This window comes from Protopterus annectens, chromosome 4.part0, assembly GCF_019279795.1.
Source record: "Protopterus annectens isolate FY-2018-M chromosome 4.part0, PAN1.0, whole genome shotgun sequence".
Classification (NCBI taxonomy): domain Eukaryota; kingdom Metazoa; phylum Chordata; order Ceratodontiformes; family Protopteridae; genus Protopterus; species Protopterus annectens.
In genome coordinates, this window is record NC_056733.1 from 510,202,537 (window position 1) to 510,224,817 (window position 22,281).

The 22,281-nt window shown below is 43.8% G+C and overlaps 1 protein-coding gene across 2 annotated transcripts in view; it reads left to right on the plus strand.

Annotated features, from left to right (window-relative positions):
- Positions 1 to 22,281, plus strand: part of HECTD4 (HECT domain E3 ubiquitin protein ligase 4) — a 5,422,508-nt gene that overhangs the window by 3,146,368 nt on the left and 2,253,859 nt on the right. For both annotated transcript variants that reach the window (XM_044068422.1, XM_044068423.1), the window contains exon 37: positions 944 to 1,133. In XM_044068422.1, the coding sequence (XP_043924357.1) occupies positions 944 to 1,133 (190 nt within the window). The remainder of the gene's footprint in view (positions 1 to 943; positions 1,134 to 22,281) is intronic.

Here is a 22,281-nt window from a genome sequence, read left to right on the forward strand (position 1 = left end):
ATGTAAGGGACTGTGAGATGGATTGATCTGAATACTGCTTTTAAAAGCTAAAATGTTTAAATTTATAGTGTTTTTCTCAGTGTGATGATAGAAAATAAAATACTGGTGTTCTAAATTTGGTGGAATTCTGCTTCATAGTAGAAAAAACTTTAATAAACAAACAGTTATATTGATTTACTTGACCTGTAAATGCATTACTTTTTTAAGGGTATGCTTTTGTCTACCCATATGCCTGTAAACTCAGAACCCTTAACTTTCTCAGTGTTTCTTTTTTACTTTGCTCACACTGTTCGGTGGTTATACTTTAAAGTGACCCTTCAGTGGAAGAGTCCTCCGCTTAGGAGGACACCTAGAGGCTCACCAGAGGTTTGGATTACTACCATCTAGAGGAGAGGAATGGCACAAGCTGGGGTTGTTTTACTTCATTCAGTTGAGGAGTTTTTTTTTCCTCCTCTATTTTTGCTATGCATGCCTGACAGCATTCTCAAGTGAGTGTTTCATGGTTGGAATGTGGGAGTGGTCCCTGGATTTACAGATGATGTAACCACATAGCACTGTGGTTTTGCAGACGGGCACCTTCAGCATGATTTCTGATGTCCACCAGGGACTAATGTTGTTAGTGCGCATGCTGTTAACCCTGCATACCCCAACTAAAAGCAAGCATGCACAGTCTCTTCATTCCTTCCTCTCCTGACTTGTCCAGCACCAGGGCTACTAGTTAAACCAAGGTCACATGTGCTGTAGTCAGGGCTACATCCCATTATGACTAGGAACCACATTGAAATTATTACTTGTCTGATTTACAGAATCATGTCTGAAATTTGGAACTGCAGTGTAAAGAGCTTGAAATTTAGAAGCATGCCTTACATTAATGTAATTTGTGTGCAGATGTACAACTGCATTTATTGGAGTAATTTTGATGTCATTGTTATTGTTACTGTAGGTTGTCAAACAGTGCTTTCTCCAAGTTCATCAGAGCCCGATACCACCCTGACAAAAGGAAGTCCTAGGAATTCACTAAAACTAGATAAAGATGCTGGAGAAGAGAGTGAAGCAGTGGATGGTAAACTTTCAATCTTTATTCATAAACGGGAGGATCAGTCATCCCATGAAGTTCTGCAGCCATTACTGAGGTAGGTGAACTATAATACATTTTTTTTAAAGCTGGAGTCAAAGTATTTAGCACCATTAAAACAGTGCAGGAAAATGTAACGAAAAAGGTTTTCTGAATAGATGTGTGGATGCTTAGCTGCTTTCCATTTTTCCAGTGTGGTACATGGCTGTTGGAGTTGATGTAAATCACGGGGAATTAATATGGAGAAGTAAAAGACATGCTTTAAAAGTTCAAGATAGAAAGTAGCCAACAGCTTAAGGGAAGTAACTCTTTACATAAGTGAAGTATATTCACAAAATCAGTCAGGTAAATGATGGATGTTATGTTGTCCTATCTTGCCTTCATTCATTGCTGGTTGGGTTCAGAACTGAGCATCGGTTTTGGCTCTGCCTATTTCAAAAGCTTGAGAGCTTCCACTGGCTAGAGGCTATGCCATATCCCATAATGCACAGGGAAGATTGCCCAGATCTTGTTTACTGCTCAAGCAGATCGGGTGACTTCTGGCTAAGTTTCTTCTTTTTGTGTAGTTGTAGCTAATTTTTCAAATTTTTGATAGTTAATCTCTGTTAAGGCATTTATTAGTCTTTTAGGAGTTGTAGTTTGTGTTTTTCTCTGTCCTTTTGTGCTGTTGGCTATCACAGGTTTCTCACCAGGCCTTCCCCTTGTATCACCGTAGTTCCCTATCCCCCACCTCAAGCTCGAGGGCCACTTCCCTACATCCTTATTGTGTTCCCTTAGTCGCGAGGAGAATCCGTTTTTTCTGTCAGTATTCTCCTACGTGTGGTTGTGCTTGTCTAAATTTTGTAGCCTAGTTATTAAGGTGTGTTGCTGCCTTTAAGTTTTTTTTTTAAGGCTGCCTGGAATTTTTCTTGCTGAATCTGTATTTATAGTCGTTATAGTTTCATACTTCCTGTTGCCTAGTGTAGGAGTTGTGGTATTTTATTTATGTGTGAGGTAACACGTTTAAAAAAAAAAAAAATAAGAAAAAAAAACCTTTGGACTAGTTTGTTTTTTCTTGTTGTGGCTCAGTTATGTCTAAGGATCAGAAGGAACCCAAGCAGTCTGGGTTCCAAAAGTGTGACAATTGTAGTCAAAAGAGGTCTGTTACAGATGGGCACACCAGTTGCGTTTATGGTGCCCTCCGTTTGCAGGAATCTTGTGCATTCTGCCATGTTTTCAGTAGTGGAGTGCTTCTTTGAGTGCAAGAACAAATTGATTGCGTGAGGATTACTTAAGGTTCCCTCTTCAGAGGCTTTAGAAGGGTCTTGGAGCTCCAAACCTTCTTCAGGATCTCCTTCTTCCTCTAAATCTGAAAAATCAGGAAGAAGAACTTCAGCCTTTGATCCGGCTTCAGAACCTGCCAAAAAATTGCAGTATAATCACCAAGCTCGGAACCAAGGGTTTTTTGCAATGAAAAGGCAACCTCTTCGACTCCATCTGTGGTTACGGAATCAGAGTTTCAGGTCAGGACTCAGTCCCCAGTTTTGGAACTGACTTACTCCTACCTTGAGATCTCACCTTCTTTATCCTCCCATTCCTCTAGGAGCCTGTCTGACGATGACATGGAGCAGGTGGTGAGGAGACTACTCCATACACCGGCATTGGCAAAAATTCTGTCGACTCCAACTCATAAGGAACCGGAGCAAACTTCAGCACCATCACCTTCTCCGATTCCTCCTCCAATCTGATCAGTGGCTTCAGAGCCAGAGGGCTCGGGCCTGATAGTAGTGGAAGCATTGGAACCAAGACCTCCAACAGGATTGTCGATTCTGACATCTGCTCTGACTACCTTGGTTCTGTCAGAATCCAGGGAGTCTAGGAGCCAACGTTCTCCAGTCGGGTCCAGGGATGGGATTCGGGTCAGACAGCTGTCCTAGGCAGTTCTACCTCTTGGGGCTTCGGCTCGGTTGAGCTCCACTCCTACATCAGCTTCGGAGCCAACCACTCTGCCCAGGGGCCTGTCTCTCGGTTCTTCGGAGCCAGGAACATCCTCAGAGCGGGGTGAGGGGCTTTCGAGCTGATAGAGAGAGTGCTGTCACCTCGGACAGCTCCACTCTTGCGTTCAAGTACTCTTCCCCCAAAAGGGCCTGTGTCAGTTTCAACACCATCACTCCCTCGTAAGCGCAGAGACTCTGAGCCCCAGGAAGCCCCTGTGGGTAAGACTGTCTCCTCCGAAACTTCCCCAGAGTACCCCTCTGAGGAGGTCCCTCAGAAGAGATTATATAAGATGAAGCACATAGACTCCTCGGATGAGTCTGTTACCTCAGATACTGACCTGGATGATTCAGAAAGGTCCCCCCAGTCCCCCTCAGAAGATGTCTCATTTGCAGACATCCTGGAGCTTCTGAAGCAGAGGGGCGGCTAGAAGCCCACCAGTCCTTCTGAGGATGAGTCTGTGTACCTGGAAGCTTTTGGGTCTCGCCCTACCACCTCTTAGGTGTCTCCTCCCTCTGACCAATTAATGAACGTTATTGCTCGAAAGGTGTGGGGCTCTCTCGATACAGTGGAGCCTGTTCTGAGGAGGCCTAACAAGTTCATTACTGCTCCCACAGACAAAGAGTTTTTGATGAAAGGTGTCCCAGTAGATGCGATGGTGGTGGCGGCGGTCACCAACAAGGAATTGTCGGAAACTTCCTCATCTGTTCATCCACCAAATAAAAACTCTTGTACGATGGACAGGTATGGAAGGTGTACCTTCTCTTCAGTGGCATTTACATTCGATCGCTGAATCACTTGACCCATTTTACCAGACTTCAAAGGGATCTCCTGAAAGAGCTGGGAGATGCCCTGCAGGGTACTGTAGCTGCTGGGGTTTCGGATAAGGTTTCCTCTCAGCTCTCCACCCTAAACTCGGGGGTTAACTCTTCCATGCTGCTGATTTCATATGCAGCCGATGGAGCGAGTAGGGCAGCAACTTCAGGAATTTCCTTAAGGAGGCATTCCTGGATGCATCTGTGTAACTTTGTTGAACCCTTCAGGTCTTACTTCACTAGTGCCCATTTGATGGCTTGTCATTGTTCGGGCTCACAAGAGACCTTGACCAGATGTGAACAGGAGGGAAAAAAAGTCTGCCATTGGGGTCTGTTTTTCCAACCCCACTAGACCTTATCCCAAAGATTAGAGAGGAGGAAAAATGTGGTTCCACAAATCCCAAAGAGTATTTCCTGATGCACGTGGTAACTCTTCCCCCAGGGGCAGAGGGGGAAGTAACAACAGAAGACGCCAATCTCGCAGCAGAGGGGATCTGCAGAACCAGGGTGACCGGGACTCCTTCCCTGGGAAGCCCTTTCAGCACTCCTGAATGGAGGCCCGCCTGTCCATCTCTAGAAGCATTCGGGGGACGCTTGTCGTTGTACCCAAATGCCTGACTAGAAGTAACTCAAGACAAATGGGTACGAATGATCATATCCAGAGGTTATTACATATCCTTTTCCTCTCCCCTTTTGGGAAAAAATACCGTCCCAGACATTCCACCCAGTCAAAGGGACCTTACAACTTTAGAGGTTTAGAAGTTGCTAGAAAAAAAGAGTCATCCAAAATGTCCCCACAGACCAGATTGGATCCAGAACTTACTCAAGGTTCTTTTTAGTTCCAAAAAAGACAGGGGACTGGAGACCTATTTTGGATCTCAACAGATTAAACAAGTCCGTCAAGAGATCAAACTTCCAGATAGTGACACTGCAGTCAATTCTGCTCTTTTTGGGAAAAGACTATTAGATGTGCTCAATAGATCTCCAGGATGCGTACTACCACATAAAAATGGGCAGGCGATCCCGGAGACATTTGTGCTTTTGGCTGGGAGCCAGTCATTACCAATTTCGAGCCCTGGCCTTTGGTCTCACTACAGCCCCCAGAGTGTTCACCAAATACATGGCAGTGGTCACGGCTCGCTTGAGGCATCTAGGATTCCATGTGTTTCCATACTCAGACTGGCTCCTAACCGCCACCTCCAAGCATCTACTAGTTCAAGCAAGGGACAAAACCATTCACCTCTGTGCCAAGCTAGGCATTACAATAAATTTCAAAAAGCCTGCCTTGTTGCCTTCACAGTGTCTTATTTTCTTAGGGGCAGAGTTAGATTCAAGAGAAATGTTGGCCAAACGTACCCCGAGAGGATTCAGTCCCTGCATTGTCAGATCAAGAGTTTATTATCCAAAAGGAAGGTTCAGGCAAGGACTGTTTTGAAGGTCTTGGCCACCATGGCAACAGCAATCATTTTAGTACCTCTAGCCCGTTTGCACATGAGAGTTCTTCAGTGGCTACTTTTTTCCCAGTGGTCCATGCAAGATCTACCGCGTTTCACAAGATAATTATCACAGAGTCCTGCAGGAAGGACCTACGATGGTGGCTCAAAACTAATCCGTTATCTGTGGGTCACCTGTTCGGTTTTTCACAACCAACAACCACACTGACCACGAATGCTTCTCAGATCGGATGGGGGTGGTGCATTATCTGGGAAAGACTGTCTAAGACATCTGGCAGGAACACGAGAACCACTTGCATATCAATGTCCTAGAGATGAGAGTGGTGCTCTAGTGTTGTAAGCATTCTAGGACTCTCTGCCAAAAGGAACTATTGCAATTCAGGCAGACAGCATGTCAGTAGTGTGGTACATAAACAAACAAGGACAACCAAGTCCTACCCCCTGTGTCAGGAGGCTCAACTGATGTGACAATGGGTTGTCTCTTCTCAATGTTTTCTGATAGCAGCACACATCCTGGGGAAATCCAACATGATAGTGGACAAACTCAGCAGAGCCATTCTGATACCACATGAGTGGTCCCTAAAACAAGAGGTTGCAGAAGAGATTTTCCGCAGATGGGGCCAGCCCTGCTGCGACCTTTTTGCCACGTCCATGAATGCCAAGTGCAGCAGCTGTTTTGCCCTGATTCCACCTCTGGGGAAGTCACCAAGGGATATGCTCGTATACGATTGGCCCCCGGGATTACTTTACTCCTTCCCTCCCCTTCCTTTGATACCAAAGGTCCTTCAGAAAGCCACCACATTGAGAAGCACCTTAATTCTCATTGCACCATACTGGCCTTGTCAGATTTGGTTCCCCTTTCTCCGGACCTATATCCAGGAGGAACCATGGATTCTGGACCCAGTTCCAGACCTACTGACCCATTCATTGGGAGAGTTCCATCCATCGATCCAGACCCTAAAGTTGACAGCATGGCTGCTCCAGTTCTACAGATAACCAGGCTCCATGACATTTTCCCGGCAGTTAGACATATATTGATTTCTTCGCATAAGCCATCTACTAGGAAACTTTATTCTAGCAAATGGAAGAGATTTTCACACTGGGCCTACAAAAACAATATAGATCCCTTTACGGCCCCTGTTACAGCAGTGCTAGAATTTCTCACTAAACTTTTTAATGAAGGCGAGGCAGCAGCTACAATTAGAGTCCAGCTAGCCGCTATTTCTAACTTTCACATTGGGGAAATGGGGCTTAAAATCATGTCCAACAAACTCTGTAAGGCTTTTCTAAAAGGGACTTTTTTGCCAAGACCCCCAGTCAGAGAGCCTCTAGCTCCATGTGATTTAAATTTCGTTCTATCATCCTTAATTTTGTTTCCCTTTGAACCAGCATCATTTTGTGACTTAAAATTTTTGTCATGGAAGACACTTTTCTTAGTCGCTATTACCTCTGCTAGACGAGTATCTGAACTTTAAGCTTTTTCTGTGCATCCTCCTTACATAATTTTTCACAAAGAAAGAGTCTCATTACGTATTATGTTGGACTACAACCACATCCTAGTCTGTTTCACCTCTTGCTGATTTCTTATATCACCCTTGAGCACAAAGTCTGATAGCCCTAGGACTGACAGCTGGTATATTGCAAAAAGCTGCTGATTTTTATTAGATTAACTAGAGAAGCTTGAATGCATTTAGGAACTTAAAGACACCTTTGAATTAATAGACCTTCTGTTCACATTTTTTGATAGCTCATATCTTACAACTCATTTCATAGACAAATTTTGCAACTGTGCTGAAATCTTTACCAACTCCTTAACCTCCATTATCCCCTCATCTCTTTTCTTTTTGCCTTTCCCTACTGTTACTAGCTTAATTAAGAGACAGAAATATAATCCAGAATGACAACCTATTGGCGTTCCACGATGGCTGCACACTAACAGCTTGTTTCTAGCTCTCCCAGTGTGAAAACAGAAACTCAGCAGAGAAGGCCAGTAGACTTGTGTTTATGGGTGAATTTCAGTAAGCAGCTAGTAAGTACACTGCCTGGATGCCAGGAATAATGAAATAGAGTAGTCCTGGAAAAAACTCAGCTACAAAAAGTGAGGAAGAAACACTGACTAGGGAGAATTCTGCAGCTGTTCATCAAAAGGTAATGCAACCTTCAGACATGACTTCCAATAACCTGCAGGATGATACAAGACAACTGCACACCGACTTGGTTAAAATAAACAAAACACTGATAGAGGATATCAACACAAACAATAAACAAACAACAAAAGGCTGGAACAAATGGAAGACACTTTATACAGATATTCAGATGAGATGATAAAGCTGCAAAAATCAGGGGTCGAAATGAAAAGGCTGGCCATATATGAGACTACTCAGGAAGAGACGTTTCAAAAAAAATAAATAAATAAAATTAGAGGACAGAGCACATAGGGAAAACTTGAGATTTTCAGCTATACCAGAGAAGCAGGAAGGAACAGACTGCATTAAATTCATAAAAGCGCACAAATAAGCAACCACAACAGGACTTGTTAGTGGAATGGATAGATAGTGTGTATGCTCCAAATCTAGCTATAAGAAAGCAACCTAGATCTTTAATACTAAGGATGCAGTCCTACCAGCAGAAAGAGTTGATTTTGTTAAAACTGTGGCAGAAGGACAAAATACTAAAAGGAGGCGACAGCAGAGTGTTTGTGGAGAATGATTACTTATTGTACACCAGGCAAAAAAGAACTAAATTCATTCCTTTATTCAGAGAATGTTGAGATGCAGGTTTGAGATTCAAATTGCTGTATCCAGCTGTCTTCAAGGTATTCTTCCTTGCAGGGCAGACCTCTCAACCATACCGAATTCCTCGGCATTTATCGGTTTTGAGGGCAAAAAAAAATGGGGTGCCATGAATTTCAGAGTGGCCCCTTTAATTCACAATTTTTTTTTTACTTTATTTTCAAGTTTTAAAATTATGGCTGATGTCATCACACATTGCCAGCATGTCTCGCAACGTCATTAATGTGCAAGGGTGACATGCGTGAAGACATCAGAAGCTTCTTGAGGCAGACTGCCTGTTGGCTACTTGGACAGTACTGTTTTAGATTGCGGACCTGCATACTGAATTAAACCCCAGAACTCTCACTCACTCAACACTGAAAGGAAATGCTAGGTGATACTACTACAAAAGAAAACACTTGACTTTATTTGTGTCCTTTGTGAGCTGCAACCTCAGTAATAAGCGAGCCTCTTACCAATCAAGTCTCAAATAAAAATACTCCTATCTGCCAGAATAAACAATATAGAGACGTAAACAGTTTTCTTCTGAGTACAGTCTTTAGAAGTTAATTGCACTTTATCAAATTCTACTGGTGTGCCAGTTTGACGCAAAACAAGCTACAGAATTTCCTTTCCTTAAATGTCTGTAACAGATGGCAGCAAAATGCATCATTTGTTTATAGTATAACACATACCGTAAGCTAATATATTATCAAAGATAGTTGAAACTTGCCACTCACATATAAAGGAGAAATAGACCAGGAATAACTAAAGTCCGGGTTTCCCAAGAAAACAACATCTTGTTTGAAAATGCCTGTATGTTTCAGCTCGGTAACTGCCTGTAACCCAAACACTGACTGCCGTTTTTGTTTACTTTGTCACATGATCTTGTACAAAGCTGTTTTGTAGATAGTACTCTTAAGCTGAGGTACGTGGGGTCATACTGAAGCCTACTTTTGCTCTTGACGTCATAAGCAGCAGAAATTTCCAAGAGAAACTCAGCTGTGAGTATATGGAGAACAGAAGCAGAATGACTGAGAGACAGGCTCATTTTCAGCAAACCGAAGTGTTTGTGGTTGTGATCTGTGCTACAGTGGATTAATTTACTAAGAGATAAAAAACTTCCATATAAGAATATTTTTATTACATAGAGCAAGCCATTATGCTGTCTAGAAGCTCGCAGTTTCACCATGATTATTGTGGTATGGGTTAAATAAATCTAGGTATCTCCAGGCTTATGGTCAAAATGCTAAAATCCATTAATCTGTATGATATTTTGTACATGTCTTGTGGTGGATTTGAATTAATAGTTTGAGTAGCGAGCGGAGCTAGCCTGCCCTGTGAACTATGCACAATTTAAGTTCTTCTTTCACACCTAGTGCTTGCAGGAATCAGAGGGGCACCCCACTAACTACCTTGATTATAGCAAGCTCGGATGCTCATAAGCCTAGTACTTATTATACAGCAGGAACTTCTTATTGTAACAATTGTTAATGTCTGTTATGTACTTTGCAGATAAAGATTCTAGTTGTCTACTGATGTACTATGTTCTTCATCTGTAACTATGTTTGTAATTAATTGCTATGTTAATCAAATTGTTAATCGCTATGTAAATGCAATGTAACTACTGTCTGTTTAACTGTGAAGCTTTTCTCCCCGGGCCTCCGCTGAAAATGAACCTACGTCCAGTCGGACACCCCTGGTCAACAAATGTAAATAAATAAATAACATGTACTTGCTTCGGTGGCTCAACCTAACCTCTTCCAGATATGTAAAATTTAAAAAAAATGAAAGATTCTGCTGCATCTGCACACTTCTCCTGTGTTCTGTTTAAGATTAGTTAGCCTGATTATAATTAGGTGTTTATTAGAAACCATGGTCCCGACTCCCAAGTTTATGTGACCTGACCTGTCTTTAGAGTTAAAAATATAGAAATGATTTCCTTTACATTCGCTGTCTGTTAACTTCAGAATGCTTTATGTGGGTTAGTCAGTTTAGTTACCACGGTTACATTTGTTTTCAAATGTCCTTTACATGACTACTGAATTTTAAGTTGTTCAGATGAGATGAAGGAAAGCAATCCGTTAATTTATTTACTTTAAACCAAGAAGTTCTAATAATGAGCCTATGGAAGCTGGGAAAACCAAACACAAGGTATCTATATACCTTTAGTTAGCTGGCTACAGTTGTCAAGCGTTAAACAGTCTCAGTCATGTCACTGTCTATACATGACTAAGAGGGATGTTGGATCACTTTTCACTGGTCAGCCCACAAGTACTGATGCACAGCTGAACTTTACTGTAGGGTAATTCTGTGTCTACTCATATATGCTCCTAGTTCTGCTGAGTGATAATGACTTTTGGTTCAAAAGATTACTCGTGCACAGCAGCACAGCTGGGAATCTTGGGATAAAAACGAAAATTAAAATGTGCCAGCATTTATTACATGTGGCGTAAAGAAGGCAGTGTGATTTGCTTGTTGTGTGCTTTATGTGATAAGAACATTGCTTTGCCGGAATAAATGCTGACCGATTTCTTGATAGTTAATTAGTATTAGGGTAACAATGCAGGTGGTCTTGTTAGGCCAGCCAAACTGACAGATAGAAACTGGATGATTTGCCCAGCCTGCCCATTTCCGTACCTACTGGGTGAACAATGGATCCTGCTTAACCAGTAGTCCCTCGCCATAAATTTATGCTTAAATTTCTTTTCTCTGTTTTATTCTGGCTAAATGTGTTAATTTATCAGCACATAACATGACATGAGCTTTGTATATGCAAAAACAGATTGAAACAGAAGTGGAACTCATTTTAGTTGATAGGCAACTATTTGGTAGCCTTCCATTTATTACTGATTTATGCGCAGTATATATTATCCGTGTATATTTTAATGGTTGTGTGCATGTGCACCTTGCTTTTTTAAATGACTCATCTGTGTTCCACAGTACACACAAATCCAATTAGTGGTGTATTCACAACTCCTTTTCTCTACAGAATATTCCTTGAATCCTGCTTTGTCAACATAGCCTTTTTTCCAGAGTTAGTGACTGACTACTGTTGATATAAAATGTCTTTCTTTTTTCTTGAAGTGCACTCATTAAATGTAGACATGTGTAGTTTGTACTGGAGAGATGTGTTCTTCCTATTGTTATGTATTTTTTTATCATGTCATGGCTTAGTAATTTTGGTAATGCTCTGATAGTGGTACCAAGCCCATCTTGTTTCATAACAGCTACTCTTGACATGTCAGAGATTTATTTATTTGTAGTTTCTTAAACAGGTAGATGGGCTGCTCATCCAACCCTTTTCAACCAAAAGCCTGAGGGGCTCTGTAGGGACACAAGAGAAATGCTGATTATATTTTGTGTTTAATATTTTGTCTATTCTTCAATTTACATTTAAAAGTTGGTATCTCACAATTCCACCAGAGTAGTTGAGGTTACATAATTATGTATGCAAATTTTGTTAATCAGCGTACAGATTTGTACCTATTTTTCTTGGCCTTTGTCCAGATTTTTGATGTTTCCAGGTTGAGAGGTATGCTGGAGGGACAAAATTATTTTTTGATGAAGTGCATGCTAAGGAGGAAATGAAAAAAGTTTGTCCAACAAAAACTCACCTGTGAAACAGAAAGCGATTTGGCTTCTTATTCCTCTGGTAATAAAGACCAAAGAGAAGACTGCACCTGTATTTCAACGGAAAATGTTGGACAGATGTAAGAGAGCACAAGAGTTGACCAGAAGAATCCCGAGTACATTGAAAATGAAGCAGAGACAGGACTTTGGGTGATGGAGAACAGTAATAAAATCAGTAACTTAATGTGGGATTACAATCCAATAATTATATTTGTGAAATATGACAGCACAAGAAAATCTTGAAATATTGGACTTCTTCAAAATTTGTTTGCTGAGTGGGAGACTCTAAAGTATATGCCCTACTTCATGGCATTAATGGTTGGAAAAATTATTTGGGGAGGGGAAGAGAGGAAGGAACGCTAACTGTAAGTAAAGAAAAGTCTTTTCTTAATAGTACTGTATCTGTGATGTTCATCGTGTTTCACTGTTGCATTCATGACTGTAGGGTTCTCCCCTGCCAGCAGGCAGTCCTCGGTCGGCCAGAATCCCAAAGTCTGGGTCTGGCGTCGGCTGTTCAGCCATGCTCCCTGGCGTCAGAGTGCCAGGAGTACAAAGCTGACAGCCGATGCCATGTTCTCCAGTCTTTCTTGCCGTGCGGTGATAGCAGTTCACAAGTGCCGGTCGGCTGACTCCTGACAATTTTTTATAAACGTACTTCAGTCCGAAGACTTTCTTCTCCTACTCAAAGCTAAGTACACCGTTGGGGAAACTTTTTTCTTGCTCCAGTCCGATGTCAGAAAAAGTTAATAATTGTATTTCATGTGGCAAGCAAATACCTCATAAGGATTTTCATTCTTACTGTATTCCTTGCTTAAGCCCTGACCACGACGTAGCTAGTTGTCGATTTTGTGCTAGATTCAATCAACGTACGATTAAACGAAGGTACGATTTTGCATTTCATTACTTTGGTAGGTGTTTTAATTATAAAATGTCAGATACGGTTCCGGCTACCGGAGTTCACAAACGACGCAAGGATAAAGACAGGCCTCCGAGGTCCATGTTGTACAAGTAGAGCCAGCTTCAGGTTCGGCCGTCGTCAGTGAGGTGCTTTTGCAGTCCCTGTCGGCCATTTCAGAACCGATGGCCGAAACAGACTCCCACAAGGAGCCAACTAGGCCTTTGAATATTTCTGTTGCAGGACCTTCGGACAGTGCTCCTTCGGATGGGTCCGGAGCCGCTGTGCAGGTACCAGCTTCCGAAGGGGTTTTCAGGCCTACTCAGCTTCTAATAAAGGCAAAGCCAAAGACAAAGGCAAAGACTCCTTCCAAGTCAAAGACTGCAGCCCAGGCCTCTTCTGATCCGGCACCCAAGTCTCAGAAACAGTTACTTAAGATGGCAGAGGACTTACTTACTATGATTAGGGGTTCACATCCCCCTCCAGATAAAAGGCCAAGGCAGGAAGTTTATTATGACTCCTCTGATCAGGCTTCTGTTTCTTCAGTTTCTTCTTCTGACCAGGAATATTCTTTCTCTCCTTATGAGGATTCTGATGCTGAGGAATCCATTCCTTCAGCTTCTCCCCCTGAGGATTTCTCTTTTGGGGAAACTTTGCATGAAATGAGGGAACATTTTCACTGGGAAGGACAGGAGTACTCGGAATCTAAGAGAAGACTAAGGGATTTTCTTCTTCTTCCCCAACATAGACCCCTGGCTATTCCTCCTATTTTGGATATTGTGGATGATGCTTTTTCGGAGGCTAACTTAACTCCTGACTCTTTTCCTCCTGCTCCTGTTAAGCCAGACAGATATTATAGGGTTCCTGATTCCCACCAGTTTTTATACAAGAATCCTACTGCTGACCCTGAAACCATTTCTCGGGGTCCTAAGGGGGTTAAGGCCGCTTCTGCTAAAAACCCCATTCCTACTGAGAAGGATTCCAGATCTTTAGAAAGATGGGGCAAAAAAGTGTACACTTCTGCTACTTTATCTATTAGGGCTTTAAACTGTCAGTTTCATATGCTGAAATACCAGCAATTTCTCCTGTCTGTTTTAAAACAAAAGCTAACTTCCATTTCCGCCTGTGCAGATGATAAGGAATTACATGACTTAATGCATGCCACTGAACAAGTTGGGAAGCATGGTTTACACTGTGGATTTGATGCCTTGGAGGCTTCTTGTAGGGTTGCTGCCTCTGGCACAGTCATTAGAAGGCATGCATGGTTAAAGGAACAAAATTTGCCAGATCAAGTAAAAGCTAAATTATTGGATGCTCCTGTTCAGCATAATGTTTTGTTTGGATCTAAAGCTGAAGAGGTGATAAAGAAGATGGAGGACAAGGCAAAATCCATGCAAACAGTTAAAGATTTCTTACAAGTACAGCCACCCAGATTTAGTAGGAATTGGCCTACAAAAAATTGGTCCTTTCCCAATTCAGACAGGCCTCAGAGGGGTAGATACAGACGCTCCCGAGGAAGGCCTCAAATGCAAGCCTCTTATAGACCAAGACAGTGGACTGCTTCCACCCCTAGGGGAGGAGAGGACAGGTCGCAAGCTCATAGAAAACAGACTCAATGACTCCCTCTGTTGGGCTGCAGGAACTTCTTGCTTGGAAGCCCCTCTCAGAGGAAAACTTTCTCTTTTTCACCTAAATTGGACTCATATAACCCAAGACAAGTGGGTTCTGGATGTGGTTTCAAGAGGTTGCAAATTCCATTTTCATACCCTACCAAGACCAAGCGGATGGCCAGATCTTCCAAAACATCAATGGTTAGAGGCCTTAAACCAGGTGGAAGCTCTCTTGGCTATGAAAGCCATAGAACTAGTTCCACTTTCAGAGATGGGACAAGGTTTTTACTCAAGGCTCTTTCTAGTCCCCAGGAAGCAAAATTCATGGAGACCCATTCTGGATCTGTCAGTCTTGAACACTTTTCTCGAGATACCAAAATTCAAGATGCTTACTCTACAGCAGCTACTTCCAATGCTGACCAAAAATGCATGGATGGTAACTTTGGATTTAAAGGAGGCATCTTTACACATTCCCATCAGGCAGGAATGCAGAAAATACCTCAGGTTCAAGGCGGGATCGAGGCACTATCAATTCTCTGTGCTGCCCTTTGGATTGTCTACTGCGCCCAGGGTCTTCACCAAATGCCTGGCTCCAGTAGTAGCTTATTGCAGACTCAAGGGAATTCAAATTTACCCTTATCTGGACGACTGTCTTATTCAGGCAGACAGCAAGGATGTCTTACTCCAGCATCTAGAGTTTGTTCAGAATCTTCTCAAGTTCCTGGGATTCACTGTAAACATAAAAAAGTCAAATTTGACACCCTCACAACAGATAATTTTTCTGGGTGCTTCTCTAAACACAACAACCCAGATGGCATTTCTGACATACGAAAAACAATTATAGCTGGCTTCAACTTTCAAAACCTTGGCAACATTAACTCCGCTATCTGCAAGGAAATTCCTGTAGGCTTTGGGTTACATGGCCTCCTGCATCCTTCTCGTACCATATGCAAGACTACCTATGAGGAAAATACAGTGGTACCTAAAAAGTGTATGGTCCCAGCATTGCCACAGTTTAGACATACAGATCACCGTCCTGCCTTGTCTTCAAAAGGAATTCCTTTGGTGGTCCAAGGCATGTACGCTAAACAAAGGAAAACCCTTCAGTCTGCCTCCTGCCACTCAGATACTAGCCACGGATGCCTCAGATTATGCATGGGGAGCCCATTTGCAGGGCAGCTGTCTGCAGGGCCTTTGGACAAAGGATCAGAAGCACCTGCATATCAATTTAAAGGAAATGTTAGCCGTTCAGAAAGCTCTATTGGCCTTCAGGAATCTTCTACAACCAGGACAACTACTGATACTGACAGACAACACCACAGTTATGTGGTACATAAGCAAGGGGGATCTCATTCCTATCCCCTTTGCAGACTAGCCATGAATCTTTGGAACACAGCTCTAGCTTGCAAACTGGACCTTCAAGCTCAGTTTCTACCAGGGAAGCAAAACTTCCTGGCAGACAGTCTGAGCAGAAACCTGTCGGACCCACACGAATGGATGCTGGACACCGAAATATTCAAGATGATTACAGCAGTCTGGGGATGTCCTCACATAGACCTCTTTGCATCCCACCTCAGTCATCAACTACAGATTTTTTGCACCAGGACTTTCCACGAACTAGCTTGGAAAGTGGATGCACTATCATTCAGTTGGAGAAACCTCTTGGGGTATGCCTTTCTGCCTCTTCCTCTTCTTCCACGGGTATTATTAAAGATCAAACAGGACAAGCCCAAGATGATAATCTTGCTGGCCCCAAATTGGCCTCGACAGTTTTGGTACCCAACACTGAAAAACCTTTGTCTGGAGCCCCCTTGGGTTTTACCACAGGCTCCGAACCTTCTGCCCCAACACCAGGGTCAGGTTCTGCACTCCCATGTCAAAACTCTCAGCCTGGTGGCCTGGTTAATCCAGGGTCTTTGATTCATTCTCTCCTGCCTAAGCAGGTTATGGATGTCATTTTAGAAGCCAGATGTCCTAGCACTAGAAAATCTTATGCAGGAAAATGGAAAAGATTTTGTTCCTGGATGCAGGCTCAGGATTCAGATCCTCTGATTTCTAACATTGCTCTGATTTTACTTTACCTGACAGACCTCTTACATAAGGGTCTCTCTTTCTCTTCCATAAAGGTACATGCCTCTGCTATTTCTGCTCATTATAATACAGACCCTCCAATCTTTTCCCACCAACTCATGAGACAGTTTCTCAGAGGAGCTAAGAACTTAAGGCCCCCTAGATCTCCTCCCATTCCTGCTTGGGATCTCAACTATGTTTTGGAAAAACTCACCTTGCCTCCTTTTGAGCCTGCTGCCACATCTGACATCAAGTTTTTATCTTGGAAGACAGCCATCCTGTTAGTTCTGACCTCTGCCAGGAGAGTTTCGGAGTTGCAAGCTCTCATGGCTGTGGAACCTTATATTATTTTTCATCAAGACAGGGTGTCTTTAAGGACTAATTCCTACTTTCATGCCTAAGGTGATTTCCAAAGTGGCTTTAAATCAAACTATTCACTTGCCAACTTTTTCCCCACTCCTCAAAATAAGGGGGAAAGGATCTTGCATTCCTTGGATGTACACAGACAACTACGTTTTTACCTGGACAGAACCAAGGACATCAGGAAATCAGAGCAATTGTTTGTTTCTTATGCTTCAAGTTCCCAAGGTAAAGCTATTTCACAACAGACCATTTCCAAATGGATTGCTCATGGAATCAGATTTTGCTATTCACACCATGGAAAGCAAATCCCAGGGTCTATAAGGACTCTCTACCAGAGCTGCTGCCACTTCAGCTGCCTTCCTCAGAGGAGTTCCTACCAAGGACATTTTGGAAGCTGCAACTTGGAGTTCAGTGCATACTTTTTCTAAGTACTACAATCTCCCTCTTTACTCTTTGTCTAGGGCAGGCTTTGCTTCTGCAGTCATGCAGGGCGTTTTAACCGCCCCCTCTACTTTATGACCACCTCCCTTTTATTCTGCTTTGGGATTCAACCCTACAGTCATGACTGCAACAGTGAAACACGATGAACATAGTACAGTTGTGTACACTTACCATAAATGTAGATGTTCGAGTGTCTTCACTGTTGCAGTCTGGGTTTCCCTCCCTCCTGTCCCCTCTTATTTTTTCTTTTGTGTGGTTCCTTTTTTCACCCTTCTTCTGAGGTGTATTTGCAAAGGGTATGGGATCTTACTCATTTTGGAACACCTGACATCTGGGGCAAGAAAAACTGGAGAACATGGCGTCGGCTGTCAGCTTTGTACTCCTGGCGCTCTGACATCAGGGAGAATGGCTGAACAGCCGACGCCGGACCCAGACTTTGGGAATCTGGCTGAACGAGGACTGCCTGCCGGCAGGGGAGAACCCTACAGTCATGACTGCAACAGTGAAGACACTCGAACATCTACATTTATGGTAAGTGTACACAACTGTACTTTATATGGTTTTATTTGCATGCTATTTTTGGGTGTAATGAGGATTGTAAACGTGTTACTTTTATTTTTTTCTTCTCTTCTCTCTTTCTTCTTGTGCAGTTTTGAGAAGCATAGGCAATGTAATGATTAAAAAAAGGAAAAAGGGAGCCTGGTTAAGGGGGTATGACAAAGTTCAAATGAATGTGCTTTTTTCATTCTTGCATGGGGAAATGACTGATAAAGGACCTTTGTTTTAATACAGAGAGCAAGTAAATGAAAACAGATACTGAATATTATAAGGGTTTATGTTAGGTAGTCCGATCTCACCTTCGGCCGATTTACAAGCTGGAAGACTTCTGGTTGGCTCGTGGCTAAGCATGTATTCCACGGTGCACCAGTACAATCCCCAGATTTTGTTTGCCGCGTCGGCGAGTTTGGTTGTGCTTCGCTTGGCTCTGGCTAAGTTTTTTCAAAATTCATTATATTCTATCGTATTCAATGCATAATTAGAACCTTTATTGTATATTTAGTGTTGCTAATATATTAGGCAGTTGTAGTGCTTGCCCTTTTTGAATGCAACTTAGTTTACTAGTTGTTATTGGTATCCTGTGTGCCAGTTAGTTTTAGGCGCTGTTGCAAATTTTTTGATTATTAGGTAGAGTTTTTGGCGGTTTTCCACTCTTAGTCAACAGGGTATCCTGTTGTCTTGTCTGTTGTTATTCTGACCTTTTTTTGGTCACCGTTGGCAGTTAGTTTCTGCTATTTTGACATTGTTTGTTTTGGCGGGGATCCGCTTGTGAATTTCCTAGGATTGCAAGTATACTACCTGTATTGTGTCATTTACGGTTTCTCTTGTGTGCATGGGCTTTCCTTTCTGGTCTGTTTAACTTAGAAGACCTAGTTTCACTACACCGGGCTAGGCCCATTTAACTTAGAGGACCTAGTCCTCGTGTAACTTCTTCAGCTAGCTTTCTCTAAACTGGGCTAGGCCCATTTAAGTTAGAGGACCTATTCCTCATGTAACTCCTTCTTAGGGCTAGGCCCGTTTTAGTTAGAGGACCTAGTCCTCTTTCTTTTTCTCTTTTTTCTTTTTCAATCTCTCTGGTTTGTGTGTGTGTTTAATATGTCTGAAGAAAAGTATGGAGCATAAATCCTCAGGGTTCAAAAAGTGCATGAAATGTTCCCAAAAGATGTCCTTAACGGATGGCCACAATAGCTGTGTCTCTGCCTAGGGGCCATCCACTTACAGGAGTCATGTTTGCTCTGCTATGCTTTCTCTCCTAGTGTGTCACAGGAGAGAAAGAACAAACTCATACTCAAGGGTCTATTGAAACCATGCTTTGAGGAAGCACTATCCGGTTCTTCTGCTTCCTGTAAGTCTGGGAAATCAAAATCCTCAAAAAGGCCTTCTCCGGCACTGGCTGGTCTCGGAGCCACCTCCTAAACAGTCGAAGTAATCCAAATTTGCCTCCTCGACTCCTCAGCCTTCGGAACCGAAGGAGAGCATCATGGTGGTGTCAGAGTCGGTTACAGGTGTTTCAGAACCGATCTGTGAACCTATTGATACAGCAGTTGACTCTGCTACTCAGAGCCAGTCTGTAAGCTCCCTACCAGTTTCTGTAACAAGTAAGTCTCCAGTGGCCCCCAGGTCAAGATCCCCAACTATGTCTTCCAGGAGCCTTTCAGAAGAAGATGTGGAGAGGGTAGTGCTGAGACTCCTGAAGTCGTCTGCCTTACCAAAATTATTGTTGGCTCCGACCCAGTCAGCTCCGGAGCCACTTGGCCCAGCTTTGCCCTTGTCTGCTATTCCTCCTCCGAGCCATACTGGCCTTTCGGAGCTGGAGTGCTTGGTGCCAACAGAGGAAATGCCGGCTCCAACTCACCTTGTTGCTTCCTTGGAGCCAGGTTCGGCTCTGACACGCTCGGTGCTGTCCGTTGTGTCCAGGGGCCGAAGCTCTCCTGTCAGCACCGACAGGGAAGGTTGGAATTGATCTTCTTCGGTTCCGAGCCTTCCTGTCGGTGCTTTGGCCAGGGTGAGCTCGGACCCTGCATCTATCTAAGAGCCGACAGCTCTGGCGCCAACCCGTGTCTCTTCGGAGCCAGAGAGGTCGGCGTTTGAGATGATGAGGAACGTGCTATCTCATTCTCCAGCCCCTACCAGTGCCACCAGCACTCTTCCCCCGATAGCACCCACTTCAGTCTCAGCCCCTACTCTCTCTGGAGACAGCAGAGACCCGCAGCCTCAGGAGCCATCGGCTGGTGGCCCCCACTCTTCCGAAGTTACCCTGGAATATCCTTCCAAGGAGCCTCCCTGGAATAGGTTATGTAAGAGGAAACATATTGACTCCCAGGATGAGTCATTGACATCGGACACTGACCTTGAGGAGTCAGAAGGGTCCCCCAAGTCATCCTCTGATGATGTCTCCTTTGTGGACATTTTAGAGATCCTTAGGCAGAGGTGCGACTGGCCCACTGTTAACCCTTTTGATGAGGAGTCAGTGTACCTGAAGGCTTTCGGGTCTCAAACTTCTGCCTCTTGGGTGTCTCCACCTTTTGATGAACTGATGGATCAAGTTAGTCAAAAGGTGTGGGATACTCCTGACACAGTGGAGTTAGTCCCCAGGAGACCAAATAAGTTCTTGTCTGCCCCTCCTGGTAAAGACTTTTTGTCCAAGTGCATTCCCGTAGATGCCATGGTGGTGGCGGTGGCGGCCACAAAGGAGGAGTTAGCAGAGACTTCATCCGCCAAACAAGGAGTCTCAACAGATGGACAGATTTGGGAAACGTATTTTTAGTTCAGTGGCCTTTACCCTTCAATCGCTGAACTATCTCTCACACTTCACAAGGTTGCAGAGGGATCTCCTCAAGGAGTTAGGAGATTCCATACAAGGTGCATGTACTGAGGGAGTTCCTGTCAAGATTTCTTCTCAGTTGTCCACCTTAAATTCTGTGGTTAACTCCTCCATGCGACTTATCTCTTATGCTGCAGATGGAGCGAGTAGAGCAGCAGGTTCCAGAGTTGCCTTGAGGCACCACTCCTGGATGCGCTTATGTAATTTTGTGGAACCGTTCAAGTCTACTTTCACCAATGCCCCGTTTGATGTTTCCTCATTGTTTGGTTCCAAGGTGAAGGATACACTCACTCAGTGTGAGCAAGAAGGAAAGACGCTTTCTGCCGTGGGAGTGTGTATTACTGCCCCTTCCAGACCATACCCCAAGGGTCAAAGGGGCAGTAAAATGTGGTTCAAGAAGTCCCAGAGGGTCTTTCCTGACACACAGGGTGAATCCTCCTTCAGAGGCAGAGGAGGAGGAAATGGCAGACGTCGCCCTAGAGGCAGGTGTGGTCCGCAATAACAACAAGGCCGTGATTCCTTTTGAGGACAGCCTTATCAGCGCTGCTGATGTGGAGCCCGACTGTGCTTCTCTGGAGCCGGTCAGGGGTCGCATTTCTTTGTACCAAGAAGCCTGGCGAAATATCACCCAAGACAAGTGGGTACAAAGAGTTGTTACCAGTGGCTATATCATACCCTTTACCCTATTACCGTTTGTTCCCAAAAGGATCCCAGATGTACCACCCAATCACAGGGATCAGGCAACTGTGGAGATCAACAAGTTGCTCTTAAAAAGAATCATCCAGCCCATCCCAGCAGACCAGATAGGATCCGGAACTTACTCCAGGTTTTTTTTAATTCCAAAATGAACCGGAGATTGGAGGCCAATACTGGGCCTCAGCAGATTGAACGTATCAGTGAAGAAGGACAAGTTTCAGATTATAACACTGCAGTCTATACTCCCGTTGTTAGGGAAAGACTTTTGGATGTGCTCTCTGGATCTTCAGGACGCCTACTACCACATAAAAATGGACAAGGTGTCCAGAAGCCGTCTACGCTTCCGGCTGGGAGCCAGTCACTATCAGTTTCATGCTCTGCCCTTTGGTCTCACTACAGCCCCCAGGGTGTTCACCAAATGCATGGCGGTAGTGACAGCTCACCTGAGATGTCAGGGATTCCAGGTGTTTCCATATTTGGACAACTGCCTCCTGACCGCCCCCATCAGGCATCTACTCCTCCAAAACAGGGATGCCATGATTTAACTTTGTGCTCAGTTAGGGATCTCCATAAATTGGAAAAAGTCTGCATTATTGCCCTCTCAATCTGTGATTTTTATAGGCGCAGAGGTAGACACAGTGAACATGACAGCTCGTCTCCCCGCCGAAAGGGCACAGGACTTAATCTCCCAAGTTCAACGTTTTCTCCCATTGCGAAAAGTCAGAGCAAAGTGGGTTCTTCAGCTCCTCCGGACTATGGCTTCCACAGTTCTATTGGTACCATTAGTCAGGTTGCACATGAGAATTGTCCAGTGGCTTCTGTCTTCCCAATGGTTCTTCCAATCTCTCCCACTGAGTCATCCTATCCTGCTGACGGAATCATGCAAGAAGGACCTTCGTTGGTGGATAGCTCCCAGTCAAGTGATCATCGGTGTGCCCCCTTTGTTCCGGCCCAGTCCGTTGCCACTGTGACCATGGATGCCTCCCAGATCAGGTGGGGCATTATCTCGGCAGGACTGTCCAAGGCACATGGCAAGAACACGAGGCTTATCTGCATGTCAATGTTCTGGAGATGAGGGCGGTGCTTCTAGCATTGCAAGCAC